At 43.9% G+C, this 16651-nt stretch overlaps 1 protein-coding gene across 1 annotated transcript in view; it reads left to right on the top strand.

Annotated features, from left to right (window-relative positions):
- Window positions 1-6154, top strand: part of SIGIRR (single Ig and TIR domain containing) — a 42365-nt gene extending 36211 nt beyond the window's left edge. The window contains exons 7-10 of the mRNA XM_040328449.1: window positions 1879-1981; window positions 2070-2220; window positions 5686-5848; window positions 5940-6154. Coding sequence (XP_040184383.1) covers window positions 1879-1981; window positions 2070-2220; window positions 5686-5848; window positions 5940-6103 — 581 coding nt within the window. The 3' untranslated portion in view covers window positions 6104-6154. The remainder of the gene's footprint in view (window positions 1-1878; window positions 1982-2069; window positions 2221-5685; window positions 5849-5939) is intronic.
- Window positions 6155-16651: the final 10497 nt, after the last annotated feature.

Raw genomic sequence — 16651 nt, 5'->3', positions numbered from 1 at the left:
CACGTCACAGTAAGCCCCGCCCCCACACAGTTAGAATCACTCCCTAGGACACACTTAACCCCTTTCCCCGCCCCTACTGGTTAACCCATTCACTTCCAGTGTCATTTACACAGTAATCAGTGCATGTTTAAAGCACTGATCACTGTATAAATGACATTGGTCCCAAAACAGCGTCAAAATTGTCCGATGTGTCCGCAAAAATGTCGCAGTCACGATAAAAATCGCAGATCGCCGCCATAACTAGTAAAAAAAATAATAATAATAATAATAATGCCATAAAACTACCCCCTATTTTGTAGACGCTATAACTTTTGCGCAAACCAATCAATATACACGTATTGCGATTTTTTTCCCAAAAATATGTAAAAGAATACGTATCGGCCTAAACTGAGGAAAAAAAATGCTTTTTTGGGATATTTATTATAGCAAAAAGTTAAAAATATTGCTTTTTTTTTTTCAAAATTGTCGCTCTATTTTTGTTTATAGCTCAAAAAATAAAAACCGCAGCGGTGGTCAAATACCACCGAAAGAAAGCGCTATTTGTGGGAAAAAAAGGACGTCAATTTTGTTTGGGAGCCACGTCGCACGACCGTGCAATTGTCAGTTAAAGCGACGCAGTGCCGAATCGCAAAAAGGGGCCAGGTCATTTGGCAGCCAAATCCTCCGGGTCTGAAGTGGTTAATATATAGTGCTGTAAAAAAAAGTATTTCTCCCTTTCCTGATTTTTTTTTTCTGCATATTTGTCACACTTAAATCATATCATTAAAAAAATCATATCTATAATTACAATGATAAAATGGTACTAGGTGACCTCTACATGAAGCCACCAGTCTCTTAACCACTTCAGCCCCGGACCATTTGGCTGCCCAAAGACCAGCCCACTTTTTGTGATTCGGCACTGCGTCGCTTTAACTGACAATTGCGCGATCGTGCGACGTGGGTTCCAAACAAAATTGATGTATTTTTTCCCCCACAAATAGAGCTTTCTTTTGGTGGTATTTGATCACCTCTGCGGTTTTAATTTTTTTGCGCTATAAACATAAAAAGAGCAAATTTTGAAAAAAAAGCAATATTTTTTACTATAATAAATATCCCCAAAAAATATATAAAAACATATTTTTTCCTCAGTTTAGGGCGATACGTATTCTTCTACATATTTTTAGTAAAAAAATCCCAAAAGCATTTATTGATTGGTTTGCGCAAAAGTTATAGTGTCTACAAAATAGGGGACAGTTTTATGGCATTTTTATTAATATTTTTTTTTTTTACTAGTAATGGCGGCGATCTGCGATTTTTATCGTGACTGCGACATTATGGCGGACACATCAGACACTTTTGATGCCATTTTGGGGCCATTGTCATTTATACAGCGATCAGTGCTATAAAAATGCATTGATTACTGTGTAAATGGCACTGGCAGTGAAGGGGTTAACCAGTAGGGGGCGCTGAAGGGGTTAAGTGTGTCCTAGGGATGTGTTCTAACTGTAGGGGGGATGGGCTACGTGTGACATGACACTGATCACCGCTGTGATCAGTGTCCTGTCACTAGGCAGAGCGAAAAAATGCTTGTTTACATCAGCAATTCCCTGTCCTTCCTCTCCGTGAGATGATTGCGGGATTCCTGGCGGACATCGAGTCCACGGGACCCGCGGTCACACTCACAGAGCTCGCGGCAGGCGTGCGCGTCCACAATGCCGCTTCTTAAAGGGGACGTACCTGTACTCCCATATGCCCAGCCGAGCCATTGTGCCAACGTATATAGTGGTGCGCTGGTCGGCAAGCGGTTAATAAGCTCAGAATGTAGACCTTCTAAATAAATATCTTAACCTAAACAAGCAATGTAGATTAGATGGATTATTGACACATTTTTATGTTTAGAACCTTCTGCTGAGTTGCTTATGAATGTCAGCCGCTGCCGTCGATTGATAGTGATTTTGTCACTAGCGTATCTAGAGCAAGAATGGTGTCAAAACAGCTTCAGGTAGGTTTGGCCAATAGTAATCAGCCTTTTGTATGCAGTCTGCACAACTGATGCCATGATAGTAACCAATGTGTGTTCTTGTCCTCAGGAATGGTTTGTTACGGCTGCTGGAGCTTTCCCGCAGGCCGATCTTTATTCTGTTTGAGAACCAGTACAAGGAGCTGCCGGCAGAAGTCACCCAACTGCTGAATTCCCGGAGAGGATTACTAAAAATGCTGCTTTGGAAGGCTGACTCTGTGGTATGTGTGAGGAGAGATGGTAGCACTGGGGGGAGGGGGGGGGGGGGAGCTGAGGTTTATCATGTCACTGCAAGACAACAATTCCAAGATTGTACAGAAAATGACCCAAAACTGACAAAATACCTAGCAAATGGTCAATGTGGCGTGGTAAAATAAGTATTGAACAGGTCACCGATTTTCTAGGTAAACATATTTCTAAAGGTACTATTGACATTACATTTTCACCGCATGTCAGTACCAACCCATGCAATCCATACATACAAAGAAACCAAAACAAATAAGTTCAGAAATTAAGTTATTCGTAATAAAATGGAATGACAGAAGGAAAAACTATTGAACACATGAAGATAGGAAGGTGCAAAAAGGAGGAGTCTTTGTTACACTACACGGCCGCTGACTAGACTGCATATCACAGTGCCGGAGATCATAGGGCTGCAGGTGGACACAGTGCCGGCACATGAGGCACAGATCAGGTAGGGAGATTGGCACAGTGAGGCAAGAAATATGTGCACAGTGAGGCATGCAGATGGACACAGTGGGCCAGATCCACAAAGAAATTACGCCGGCGTATCTAGTGATACGCCGCCTAATTTCAATCCTCAAAACAATCCTCAAAACAAGATACGACGGCTTCTGGGTTAGATCCGACAGGTGTACGTCTTCGTACGCCTTCGGATCTAAGATGCAATACTTCGGCGTCCGCTGGGTGGCGTTTTCCGTGTCGGGTATGCAAATTAGCGATTTACGACGATCCACAAACGTACGCGCGGCCGTCGCATTTTCGAAACGTCGTCTGTAGTCGGCTTTTTCCGGCGTATAGTTAAAGCTGGTATTTTGCGGCGTATACATAGAATTGCCATGTTAAGTATGGCCGTCGTTCCCGCGTCGAAATTTGAATTTTTTTTTTTTGCGTAAGTCGTCCGTGAATAGGGATGGACGTAACTCACGTCTAAGTTAAAAAAAATGATGTCCTAGCGCAATGCATGGCGGGAAATTTCGGGACGACGCATGCGCAGTTCATTCGGCGCGGGGACGCGCTTCATTTAAATTAAACCCGCCCCCAACCCGCCCAATTTCAAATCCGCCGCCAGAAATACACTCCGCCGTAACTTAAGGCGCAAACTCGCTGAGGATTCGAATATACGCTAGGTAAGGTACGGCGGCGTAGTGGATCTCTGATACGCTATGCAGATGCAATTGTATGTGGATCTGGCCCAGTGAGACTGCAAATGGGCACAGTGAGGCTGACGCATGCAGATGGGCACAGCGATTAACCTATTCACTGCCATTGTCATTTTCACAGTATCAGTGCATTTTTATAGCACTTTTCGCTGTGAAAATGACAATGGTCCCAAAAATATGTCAAAAGTGTCCAATGTGTCCTCCATAATGTCGCAGTCACGAAAAAAAAATCGCTGATCGCCGCCATTAATAGTAAAACAAATGATTAATAAAAATGCCATAAAACTATCCCCTATTTTGTAAACGCTCTAACTTTTGCGCAAAACCAATCAATAAACGCTTATTGCGATTTTTTTACCAAAAATATGTAGAAGAATACGTATCGGCCTAAACTGAGAAAAAAATTGTTTTTTTGTATCTTTTTTGGGGATATTTATTATTGAGTCGCAGCTTTTTTCTCACTTTATTTTTTCACCTATGTGCAATTTTTTTTGTTTAGATTTATTATAGCAAAATGTAAAAAATATATATATTTTTTTTAAATTGTCGCTATATTTTTGTTTATAGCGCAAAAAAAAAACCGCAGAGGTGATCAAATACCACCAAAAGAAATCTCTATTTGTGGGACCGCGCAATTGTCAGTTAAAGCGACGCAGTGCCGAATCGCAAAAACTGGCCGGGTCCTTTACCTGCATAAAGGTCCGGGTCTTAAGTGGTTAAGAGGCATATGACAGACCATAAATGTGTAAGAGTATAAAAGTATTTATTATCAAAAAGTAAATCTAGCACATAATACATACATGCAGAGTAAAGATATGTACAAAACATGGATACATTGAATATATGTACACACACATATTGCATCGGTGTCAAAACACATGCTGATGGCCAATGTACAGGGCTCCATATAATGAGTAAGAAAGTATCTTGCTGCACATCACGCTGTGGTGACTACCAACACTTATCCACTTACCATTACAAGACCTTGGAGTCATGCACCTCCATTCTATACCTATTGAGGTCTCTTACTATTTGGGATGTTCGGTGTGCGCGGGCGCTGCCTGCAGGCCGCCCACCTCAGCTCCACCATACGGCCCTCTGGTTGGATCATACCACATGTCTTGCTTACTAGTTCCACACTTAATGATACATTCGCCCCTGATGAGTGTTCTTTACCATGAAACGCGTCGGACCTAATCAAGATGCAGTCATGGCTTCAATCCATCATGTCCCTTTTATATCCTCATATTTTTTTTAAAATATTAATACTCTCTTAACTTATTATATGGAGCCCTGTACATTGGCCATCAGCATGTGTTTTGACACCGATGCAATATGTGTGTGTACATATATTCAATGGGGCAGATCCACACGCCGGCGTACTTTCAAATTTCCCGCGTCGTATCTTTGTTTTGAATCCTCAAAACAAGATACGACGGCATCTGGGTTAGATCCGACAGGCGTACGTCTTCGTACGCCTTCGGATCGTAGATGCAATTCTTTGGCGAGATGCAATAAAGATAGTTTTATTGCATTTTTATTAATATATTTTTTTTACTACTAATGGCGGCGAATTTCGTGACCGCGACATTATGGCGGACACATCGGACAATTTTGGCACATTTTTGAGACCATTGTCATTTTCACAGCAAAAAATTCTATAAAAATGTATTGTTTACTGTGAAAATGACAATTGCAGTTTGGGAGTTAACCACTAGGGGGCGCTGAAGGGGTTAAGTGTGACCTCATATGTGTTTCTAACTGTAGGGGGGCGGGGCTGGACGTGTGACGTCATTGATCTTGTTTCCCTATAACAGGGAACATACGATCAATGACAGCGCCACAGTGAAGAACGGGGAAGCCGTGTTTACACACAGCTCTCCTCGTTCTTCAGCTTCGGCGGGTCCCGCGGCCACGGAGCTTTTGACCGGGGAGCGTGTGCGACCCCATGGCTGGGCTTAAAGGGCAACGTACAGGTACGTGGATGTGCCCAGCCGTGCCATTCTGTCGACGTATATCGGCGTGAAGGGGTCCTTAAGTGGTTAAAGTCCCGAACTTTTCCTCCTATAATTTGAGTAGCATAATCATTAATATGGAATGTATGTTTTGCAGCCTAAAGGACATTATTTTTTATCAAGTTGTTATGGGTAAAGTTCTGCTTTAATTTTTATCTATTTTTTTCACATAACGAAACTTGTTTTCAAAGTTCCTTCACACATCCAGATTTATTGGTTTACTGGTTTATTGGTTTACATAACTAGTAACACTGCCTCTTTTCTGCAGTCTCCTGCAAGTGATTTCTGGAAGGAGTTGCGCCTTGTTCTGCCTCGGAAAATGGCTCTATCAGAAGGGAGAGGGGACCCTCAACTACAGAATCAAGATGACAGGGATCCCATGTTGACTGTAAACAGTGAGACTGCAGATCCTGACCCTGATGGAGACCTAGGTACCACCTGACCCAAGCATGCTTTCCCTCCATGTATCACTTTGTGCCTTGTGTTTTTTTCCTCCTTACTAAAGTGATCTTTTCCCTCCAGGGGTCCGAAGGACTTTTTATAAAGCTCCACCACCTCGGATGGCTCCAGTGAGGCAAGTGGGAAACCAGGAGAACGCTGCAGATGTAGACATCTCCGACTTAGGATCTCGGAACTACTCAGCCCGAGCAGATTATTACTGTCTGGTGACGGATCCTGACGTTTAGAGGAATGAGGGAAGAGACTGTATAACATGTAAAAAAAAAAAACAGCAAGACTAAAGACCTTGGTGTGGACATGGCAAGAAATGGAAGGAACAGAGTATTATTTTTTGAAACATTGGTAACCAATGGTGGTCAATGTTGGTTAGGTTTCTTCTTAATGCACGGTTGTATGCAATCAAGGAACAGTAACTGTATGACACAGGTACAATTCACAATACCAATGCTTATTGGACAATACTTTATATCATTTTATGTCTGTCTGTCTGTTCTGCGGTGTAACAGCAATAATAGTAGGATTCTCCTGCATCAATCAGGGATATTAATTGCATCATGGGCCCCTGGGCAAAGTAATGCACTGGGCCCCTACCAGCCTGCCCCAATTAAAGCACCTACTCTGAAGAATTAAAGTATAAATAGTTGATAGGGTTAAACATTATTTATTAGTACGTTCAATAAAATAAATTTTAAACAATATAAAAAGCATTCCATAAATAAAAGACTAATCAACACAAAGGGGTGGAGGTCAGGAAGGCACAATACTGGGATCAGGAGGACAGAGTATAGGTTCCAGGGGTAACGGCTCTGGTGAACGGGAGTGAACCACAACTGTGATTTAAGGAAAGAATTCGATGCACCTCGCTATGTTATGTGAGGCACAAACAGGAGTTTGGGGGTTCCCTACATCATCTCTCTCTCACATAAAGGAAGGTGTTGTAGCATTAAAAGAATACGATGCACGTGAAGATTCCAATGCACTTCTGTATGCAAGTGATTATCAGTATCGAACCCCAGGCGTCACTCCAATCAGGGAACAGGAGTTTGGGGGTTCTCTACATCATATCACTTTAACGTAAAGAATGCATTAGGTCACTAAGGGAGCAGGTATGAAATCTCCTCAACCCTTAGCATAGAAAAGTTAAGACGAACATGTTCAGTAACTTAGGGCATGGGCCCATAAACAAGTAACAACTTATGTCAAGCACGTAGTAATTAAGCAAGGTGTAGTCAACTGGTAGTTGCGTAAGAGAGGCAAATATAGCACAGGTAATTTGAGAGTGTATGTCCCTTTAAGATACTCCACAATAAGAACACAACAGACAATCTCAAGCAGTATGTTAATACTTAGTAAGCCAGAGTTGATTACAGCAATAATTTAGATGCAATATATGTAGCAGATGATTCTGAAGCACTACAAGTGAAACAATGGCTACTTATCCATTTGCAGAGGATGAGTCTTGTTGTAGTTTAGCAGCAATGGGATTTCTGTAGTGCAGCGTCTTCTGGAGGAAGATATTCTTAAGGTGTCCCAGCAAGGCAGTCTGCATTAGCTTCAATCAGGCAGGCATCCACGATGGCATGGTTTACAGGGTTAAGAAGTGCTGGTACCCATAGTGCTCTCGTAGCCTAGTCGGCTACGGCCGACAATGATAGAACGGTGTGTAATCTGCACACCTCTCTGTTTATAGGTGAAAGGCAGGCGCCTTGCAATCAGCGGTGATCCGCGTTCCAAGGTGGAATGCACGCGGCGCCGGGCGATGACGTCATTGCGCGGTCGCCGTAATGCTTTCCAGCGTGGAACGCATTACAAGTAACAGACGGAGAGCGCTTGTTACACCAGGACACTGTTTAGGACACGGCTTGCCTGGGACAGCTTAGTAAAAAGTGTGACTGGCCTGGCAAATCCTGGACAGTTGGCAAGTATGATGTAATGCAAGACAATCATGGGGCCCCATTGCACCTGGGGCCCCTGGGCAGTGCCCATGGGTGCCTATGCATTAAGACAGCCCTAAATAGGAATATGTGAAATACAAGTAAAACTACATAGGCAAAAACTAAAGTCAAAATATCTATGTTTAGGAGTTCCTACCATCCTATGTTTTCGAATGCCTCCTTAGTTTGCCCCCTTACTACTCTCTTTAGAATTCCATAATGGAAAAAACCCTGTTCTAAAATACACTACAGAACCTTCATATGTGTTGAAAATAGATCAATGTGCCAGGTATGGATTTGTTTTTGATAGAAGCACCAAGAGTCGTGAAGGTCCATGGAGGTATAAGCTGTGAAAAATATGAGGGTGTTGCAATAGCTGATATGGCAAGTGGTGGACATAGTCAGTTTGGGGCCTCGTTGTATAGAAGTCTCTAGCCTCCCATGTCTCAGGTTCAGTATTGATATTCATTGCATGGTCATGCCTTGTTGGGATATCCCTTTCCGTTATAAGCCATTAGATATCAGCTGGCTCCTTCTGGCCACCTGATGTTGTAGTACTCGTAGTTAGACCACCCATAGCTAAGGCTGGTAACAGCCCTGCTCCTATCATTAGAAAATAATGACAACAAATGTTTTATAGCATGTTCTCAAATTTTCCGACAACAAATGTGTGCCGTCGGATTATATGATCATCTGCACACAAGTCTGTCGGAATAAAATACAAAGTACAAACATGCATACTTCCGAACCAATGCTAACCCTCAGACAATGGCAGAAGTTGCCCAAAGGGTGGCGCTAAAGAGTTGAAAAACATCGTAGTTTCGTGTAAATGCTGACTTGCTATTGTTTTTCCTTTTCGTTAATAATTTCTATTGACTTGCAATGTGCCTTTAAACTTGCTAGAAAAACTTACTTTTTTCTTGTTTAAATATTTTATTAAAGATTATCAGAAAACATTGAATGTAATGAGTAAAGAGAAAAATGTTACATCGTAGCATTAAGATAATCTTATTACAGGAAAGTATATCTCTAGTCGCATATGACATCATATAATTGTTTAGTTAACCGTTTGCCGACCAGCCGCCGTCATTATACTGCGGCAGGTCGGCAGGACCCCGCAAGCCATCGTAGCTGTACGTCGGCTCCTTTAAAATGGGATAGCAGGCACGCGCCCAGGGGTGCCGATACTCGTGGTCGGCGGTCGCGATGACCGCCGACCACTTGCAATCGCGGGGACGAGATGCAGAACAGGGACGTGTGTGTGTAAACACACACATCCCAGTTCTGCAAGTAGAGGAGAGAAAGATGGAGTTCCTACGATCTAAGAACCACGATCTGTCATCTCCTATAGTCAGTCCCCTCCCCCCACAGTTAGAACACACACTAGGGAACAGTTAATCCTTTGATCGCCCCCTGGTGTTAACCCCTTCCCTGCCAGTGACATTTACACAGTAATCAGTGCATTTGTATAGCAATGATAGTTCAATGGTCCCAAAAAGGTGTCAAAAGTGTCAGATATGTCCGCCATAATGTCGCAGTGCCGATAAAAATCAGCAGATCACCGCCATTACTAGTAAAAAAAAATAATAATAATAAAAATGCCATCTATCACCTATTTGTTTTTCTTGTTTTGAAAAGATCACTGCTGTTACGGTCTCTACAAATCAACCGTTCCACCTTTGTGCTCCCTACAGCTCCCTTAAAAAAGTACTTTTGATATTTCGCTCTGCAAGATTCATTATAAAAGATCAGAGAAGAAAAACATTTAAGAGAAAAGAGATGGACAGCACACAAAAGTAAGATAGTGTGAAAGAAGGAAACCAAACCATTTATATAGATAGAAAAAAATGGATGGAGTACAGCGCTCAGGGTGTTTGCACAAAACAATCAACTAAAGGGTTAAAAATAAATAAAAATAAAAATAAAAATAATGATAATAAAATTGATTAAAAGGATCGATTAGTTTGAGATCAAAATCACAAAACACATTGGGGATATACAGTATGACTGTTCATATTCAAAAATCCATGATAGGTTCAGTCCCAGCAAAAATGCCTAAAGAGGCTGTGATTGATGAAAATGAGGAACTGATGTGGTTGAAGGCAGTAGTTCAGGGCTGCTATCCAGGAGCGAAGCCAGCTCGGTGTATGCAAGAGAAAGACAAAAGAGGGAAGCGCCTCTGAGTATGCTGCTTTTAATTTAAAACATAAAAATATATCCAGCACTTACATCATAATAATATGGTGCAGTCGTGGAAGCTGGCGTGCATCTGTAGCAGACAGTCCGCAAAGCGTCAGAGCTGGGCAGCCGGAGAGAGCCGGGGAGAGAGACGGCTGAGTCCTAGTTGTTGTGCCGCTGCTGGGCGATGGATTCATCAGCTGTTGCGTGACGTCAGGTCGGACGGAGGCTGAGGGGGACCACAACGCGTTTCAGAGCCGGCGCACGGAAAGGACCAGCGCGCTCCTTTTTCAAGTGTAATGAATGGAAGACTTGGCTGGAGACCCTGCAAGCATATCTCTTTCTACAATCCTGTGGTGGTAGCAGAAAGCCTTCTAGTGCCTCCTAGTGGAGGTGAATCCACACCGTTGATAGTCCACCACTGTGTTTCCGTTACCACTACTTACTTACCACAAGTAGTGGTAACGGAAACACAGTGGTGGACTATCAACGGTGTGGATTCACCTCCACTAGGAGGCACTAGAAGGCTTTCTGCTACCACCACAGGATTGTAGAAAGAGATATGCTTGCAGGGTCTCCAGCCAAGTCTTCCATTCATTACACTTGAAAAAGGAGCGCGCTGGTCCTTTCCGTGCACCGGCTCTGAAACGCGTTGTGGTCCCCCTCAGCCTCCGTCCGACCTGACGTCACGCAACAGCTGATGAATCCATCGCCCAGCAGCGGCACAACAACTAGGACTCAGCCGTCTCTCTCCCCGGCTCTCTCCGGCTGCCCAGCTCTGACGCTTTGCGGACTGTCTGCTACAGATGCACGCCAGCTTCCACGACTGCACCATATTATTATGATGTAAGTGCTGGATATATTTTTATGTTTTAAATTAAAAGCAGCATACTCAGAGGCGCTTCCCTCTTTTGTCTATTTATATAGATAGGAGTGCAGCACTGGATAATATACTTATGTAAAAAACTTAAACATCATTCAGTGAATAATGAGTCCATAGTGATCAAAAAATTACACGCAAATATATGACCATAAACACTACAATAATTACAATAAGAAAATTCAATTTACAATAAAATAGGCATAATGTGCAAAAGCCAAAAAAGAACAAAAACAATTTTTTACATGGGTGTTTATTTTTTTTGAACATTATGCATATTTTATTGTAAATGGAATTTTCTTTCTGTGAACTGAATTTTAGCACAAATTAAATTATTGTAGTGTTTATGGTCATATATTTGCATATGTTTTTTTGATCACTATGGACTCATTATTTACTGTATGATGTTTATGTTTTTTACATAAGTATATTATCCAGCACTGCACTCCTATCTATCTACTGTATATAGATCTTTTGTGCCTCATATCTGGGCTATAGTGTTCAGCTGCAGGTTATCCTTCCACGGTTCCACTGGAAGGATTATACTGGGGGACAGACTGACCTGGAAGGATTATACTGAGGGACAGACTGACCTGGAAGGATTATACTGGAGGACAGACTGACCTGGAAGGATTATACTGGGGGACAGACTGACCTGGAAGGATTATACTGGGGGACAGACTGACCTGGAAGGATTATACTGGAGGACAGACTGACCTGGAAGGATTATACTGGGGGACAGACTGACCTGGAAGGATTATACTGAGGGACAGACTGACCTGGGAGGATTATACTGGGGGAAAGACAGACCTGGGAGGATTATACTGAGGGACAGACAGACCTGGGAGGATTATACTGGGGGACAGACAGACCTGGGAGGATTATACTGGAGGACAGACTGACCTGGAAGGATTATACTGGGGGACAGACTGACCTGGGAGGATTATACTGAGGGACAGACTGACCAGGGAGGATTATACTGGGGGACAGACAGACGTTATACTGGGGGACAGACAGACCTGGGAGGATTATACTGAGGGACAGACTGACCTGGGAGGATTATACTGAGGGACAGACTGACCAGGGAGGATTATACTGGGGGAAAGACAGACCTGGGAGGATTATATTGAGGGAAAGACAGACCTGGGAGGATTATACTGAGGGACAGACAGACCTGGGAGGATTATACTGGGGGACAGACAGACGTTATACTGGGGGACAGACTGACCAGGGAGGATTATACTGGGGAGCAGACAGACCTGGGAGGATTATACTGGGGGACAGACAGACGTTATACTGGGGGACAGACAGACCTGGGAGGATTATACTGAGGGACAGACTGACCTGGGAGGATTATACTGAGGGACAGACTGACCAGGGAGGATTATACTGGGGGACAGACAGACCTGGGAGGATTATACTGAGGGACAGACTGACCTGGGAGGATTATACTGAGGGACAGACTGACCTGGGAGGATTATACTGGGGGACAGACAGACCTGGGAGGATTATACTGAGGGACAGACTGACCAGGGAGGATTATACTGGGGGACAGACAGACCTGGGAGGATTATACTGAGGGACAGACTGACCAGGGAGGATTATACTGGGGGAAAGACAGACCTGGGAGGATTATACTGAGGGACAGGCTGACCTGGCAGGATTATACTGGGGACAGGCTGACCTGGGGGGATTATACTGGGGGACAGACTGACCTGGGAGGATTACACTGGGGTACAGATGGACCTGGGGGATTATACTAGGGGACAGACTGACCAAGGAGGGATTATACTGGAGGACAGACTGACCTGGGGTGGATGTACTGGGGGGACAGACTGACTTTGTTTGGTTTAACTACTCTTTAAAGGAGTTGTAAAGAAAAAAATGTTTTCACCTTAATGCAATCTATGCATTAAGGTGAAAAAACATTGAATGCTGCCACCCCCTGAACCCCCCTTATAGTTACCTGACCCCTCAAAAGTCCCGCGCGGTCCCGATATCCTCTTCGCCGCTCAGCCTGGCCGCTGATTGCTAGAGCGAATGGATTGAGAGCAGCGCAGCCATTGGCTGGCGCTGCTGTCAATCACATCCAGTGACGCGGCGAGGGGCGGGGCCGAGTGATACAGTGAGCGGCTATGGCCGCTTGCTGTATCACGGGAGCGCGCCCGCAATTACTGACCACCATGCGAGCTCTCGTATGACTGTGGTGAGTAATTGCGGGGAGGACCAGAGACAGCCGCCATGGGACCCCAGAAGACGTGGATCGGGGCCACTCTGTGCAAAACGAACTGCACAGTGGAGGTAAGTCTAACATGTTTGTTATTTTCAATGAAAACAAAAAGATTTCTTTACTAACGCTTTAAGCTTCTCCCATTTTTACCACACCCTTTGTAGCATCACAGGATGATACATGCACTGCAATACTAATTTTCTTGGGGCACCCAAAGGTGTCTTAGGTCTTTTACAATCCTATAGTGTAAACTAAAGCGCAGCTAAAGTGTTTGGGGTTGGCTTGGTGAAAAGGTGGCAACCCTACTTCCTCCACCATGTAAACTAACTGATTTGTAAGACCTAGAATTATGTCTTCATTAAAGTAAGGTCCTCCCGACGATCAAAAATGTTTGCCTGCTTGAAACCTATACAAACCTTGGTCTTTTCCACAACAGGAAAATGTAAGCTGGAATGAGAGCCATGGCCCTTGGGGCAAAGTTAAGGTAATAGGTGTAAATTATTGCCATGAGTGCATGTTTTTTAGGAATGCATCATGTGACTGGAGTATGAACCAGCTGTTACTGAATAATAAATCACAATTTGCAATGACAAATTCCCAGTCTATGGTATACAGTCACCTATTAACCATGCTGTCTATACTGTGAGTCACTTGTTACCAAAGAATCAGTTGCACATTTACAAGAATTTATAGAAATATATATATTTTGTTAATATAGTTTGTATATAAAAAAAATATTTCTATAAAAATGTAATTTTTCCTTTCATTAACATAAGTTATCAATGTGTAATGTAATTTAAGATAAAGTAAAACACATATTATACTTCTTAGATATCCATTTATTTTTCTGTTTGCTTGATATGGAAGTGAAAATGGAGCAGATTTACTAAAACTGGTGTAAACAGAATCTGGTGTAGCTGTGCATATTTACCAATCAGTTTCAAGGTTTTACTGTCAAAGAACTTCCTGACTGCCCACCGTGGATATATGTCGGTATTTTGACGTTAAATACTGTTGTTATGGCAGCAGATAGCTGGTGTACCCCCGGTATTTTTCTCCACAGTGGGCGGTCCACTTTAAGATAAAAGTGGTCTCCGCAGTGGATTTGCCGCAAGATCACTTTTATGGGGAGTGGCAGAGGTGCCCCCACCGGGCGTCTCCGCCACTTACTGGAGCTGTTGCAAGCGGCGGGAACGATCCGGTCTAGTGGGCTGATGGGCTAGAAAGCGAGTGAGGGCACTCGACAGTCTGAGTACAATACAATAAACCTAGTGTTGCTGTCAGTTCATGGAATAATAACCCTCTGTTGTTGGTGTCCATGAGTGCAATAATAATCCCCAACATTGGTGTCAGTGGACACAATGATAACCCTTAAACATTGGGGTTAGTGCAATAATAGCCCTCAACATTGAAAACATGGGAGTATGGCCTCAAGTAGGATTTAATAATAAATTGTAGCAGCGTACCATCATCCAAATTTAAAGTGGAGAAGCAGGGGGGGTGGGGGCCAGGAAATAGTTGCTGAGGCTAAACCTAAAGCAACCCACCCAATTAATAAAGGACTATCTCGGTACTTGATGAAACACAATAAACATTATTATTAGGGTTGTCCCGATACCATTTTTTTAGGACTGAGTACAAGTACCAATACTTTTTTTCATGTACTCGCCGATACCGAATACCGATACTTTTTTTTAAATGTGTCCCCAAATGCAGCCATGTTCCCCCACATATGCAGCCATGTCCCCCACATATTCCAGCCATGTCCCCCACATATTCCAGCCATGTCCCCCCACATAATGCAGCCATGTCCCCCCACATAATGCAGCCATGTCCCCCCACATAATGCAGCCATGTCCCCCCACATAATGCAGCCATGTCCCCCCACATAATGCAGCCATGTCCCACATACCTGGATGATGCCGCACGTGCCGCGTTAATCAGCGTGCGGGGAACATTACAGCTTTCGTTTGAATAGCTGTATCCCCGCCGCGCCTTGTATAGACACTCCCCCTTGCTCGGGATTGGACAGATCATCCGTCCAATCCCGCGCAAGGGGGAGTGTCTATACGCGGCGGGGATACAGCTATTCAAATGAAATCTGTAATGTTCCCCGCACGCTGATTAACGCGGCGGCTTTGCGGTTGCGGGTTTGCGGTACCGGGGGTATTTGCGGGAGTACGAGTACTCCCGCAAATACTCGGTATCGGTCCCGATACCGATACTGGTATCGGTATCGGGACAACCCTAATTATTATATTAAAAAGGTTTATTTCAAATAAAATTACAAAACAGACAATTATACACATCAGAGATTGGTCAGGGTCTCGACTAGTTTCGCGGGGGTTGTACCGCTTCTTCAGGAGAGCCAATCTATAGAATGGATAATACGATAAAATACATATAATATAGTTCAGCAAAAAAATATATAATGCATAAGGAGAATAGTAGCTTACCCGATGAGTAATTAAGTCAGGCACAGAGCCGGGCGGCCCAAATAGTTCCACCCGCGGCGGACAAGGGGGATTATGCGTCGATATCTAGGAATCCAAATAAATGACAATGACATTTTCCCTCCCAATTTGGTGGTCATGGCAGTGAAAATCAATCCCCCAACCCCTCTTATTAATACATCCTTTAATATATATTTTTAATGCAATTAGTGCAAGTACCTGATTGCAACTTTGTAGAGGAGCTCAATTGGTCTGCTGCTTCTCCCTTAACGATCCAGTCACAGGGAGGGAGGGACAAGACTTGTAATTGTTATGCCGCATACACACGATCGGAATTTCCATCAGAAAAACCTTGGAGACACGCCGCTCTGAGGCTCCGTCGGCACCGCTCGTGACCTCGCAGACCACAGCGTGCGATCTGTGAGAAGCAAGCGGGTGCCGCAACCCCGCCGCATCCCCGCCTGGGACCGGGAATACCAACCTGGAAAACGCCAGTGAACGAGCCCCCGTTGGACACGCAGCGCCGGAGAAATGGAAGCTGCTGCGTTCTCAGCACCGATGTCAGCAGCCTGAGTGGGGATATGCGCTTCAGGGGCTGTCAGAAACCCATCGGAGGCTCGTAGCCGGGCAGTGGAGCAGGAGGAAAAGCAAAGGGTCTGGTGAGGCGCTCAGTTGAGCCGATTCCGAGCGGGCCCCCCCCCCCCCGTGACCCCCCCCTCCCGTCGGTTATAATACTGTCCCCCGGAATTACCATATACCAGTACACCAGCACATCATAAGGAGTCTTATTGTGTAAAAATGGAAAAAAAATTAGATGTTAATCGTCTATTGGGTTAGATTCCTGTGAGAACTGTATATGATGTGAACACAAAATGCAAAGTGAAATATAAGTCAACATACAAGTGAATGAATAACCCACACTGGGACAGAGTTTGATAGCTGGTTTATTTGAACTCACCACCTGGTGCAAAAATCTTTACACTGCCTGTTCTCTGTAGGGCATATTTAAATATACGGTCACAGCCCTTACTGAATGGCTCTGGATGGTCTGCGGAGTCAGACAGGAGGGAAATCTAGGGCAATATAAATTCTGATCTTCC

This window comes from Rana temporaria, chromosome 11 (genome assembly GCF_905171775.1).
Source record: "Rana temporaria chromosome 11, aRanTem1.1, whole genome shotgun sequence".
In the NCBI taxonomy this organism is placed as follows: domain Eukaryota; kingdom Metazoa; phylum Chordata; class Amphibia; order Anura; family Ranidae; genus Rana; species Rana temporaria.
This window is presented reverse-complemented; position numbering and strand designations above follow the sequence as displayed.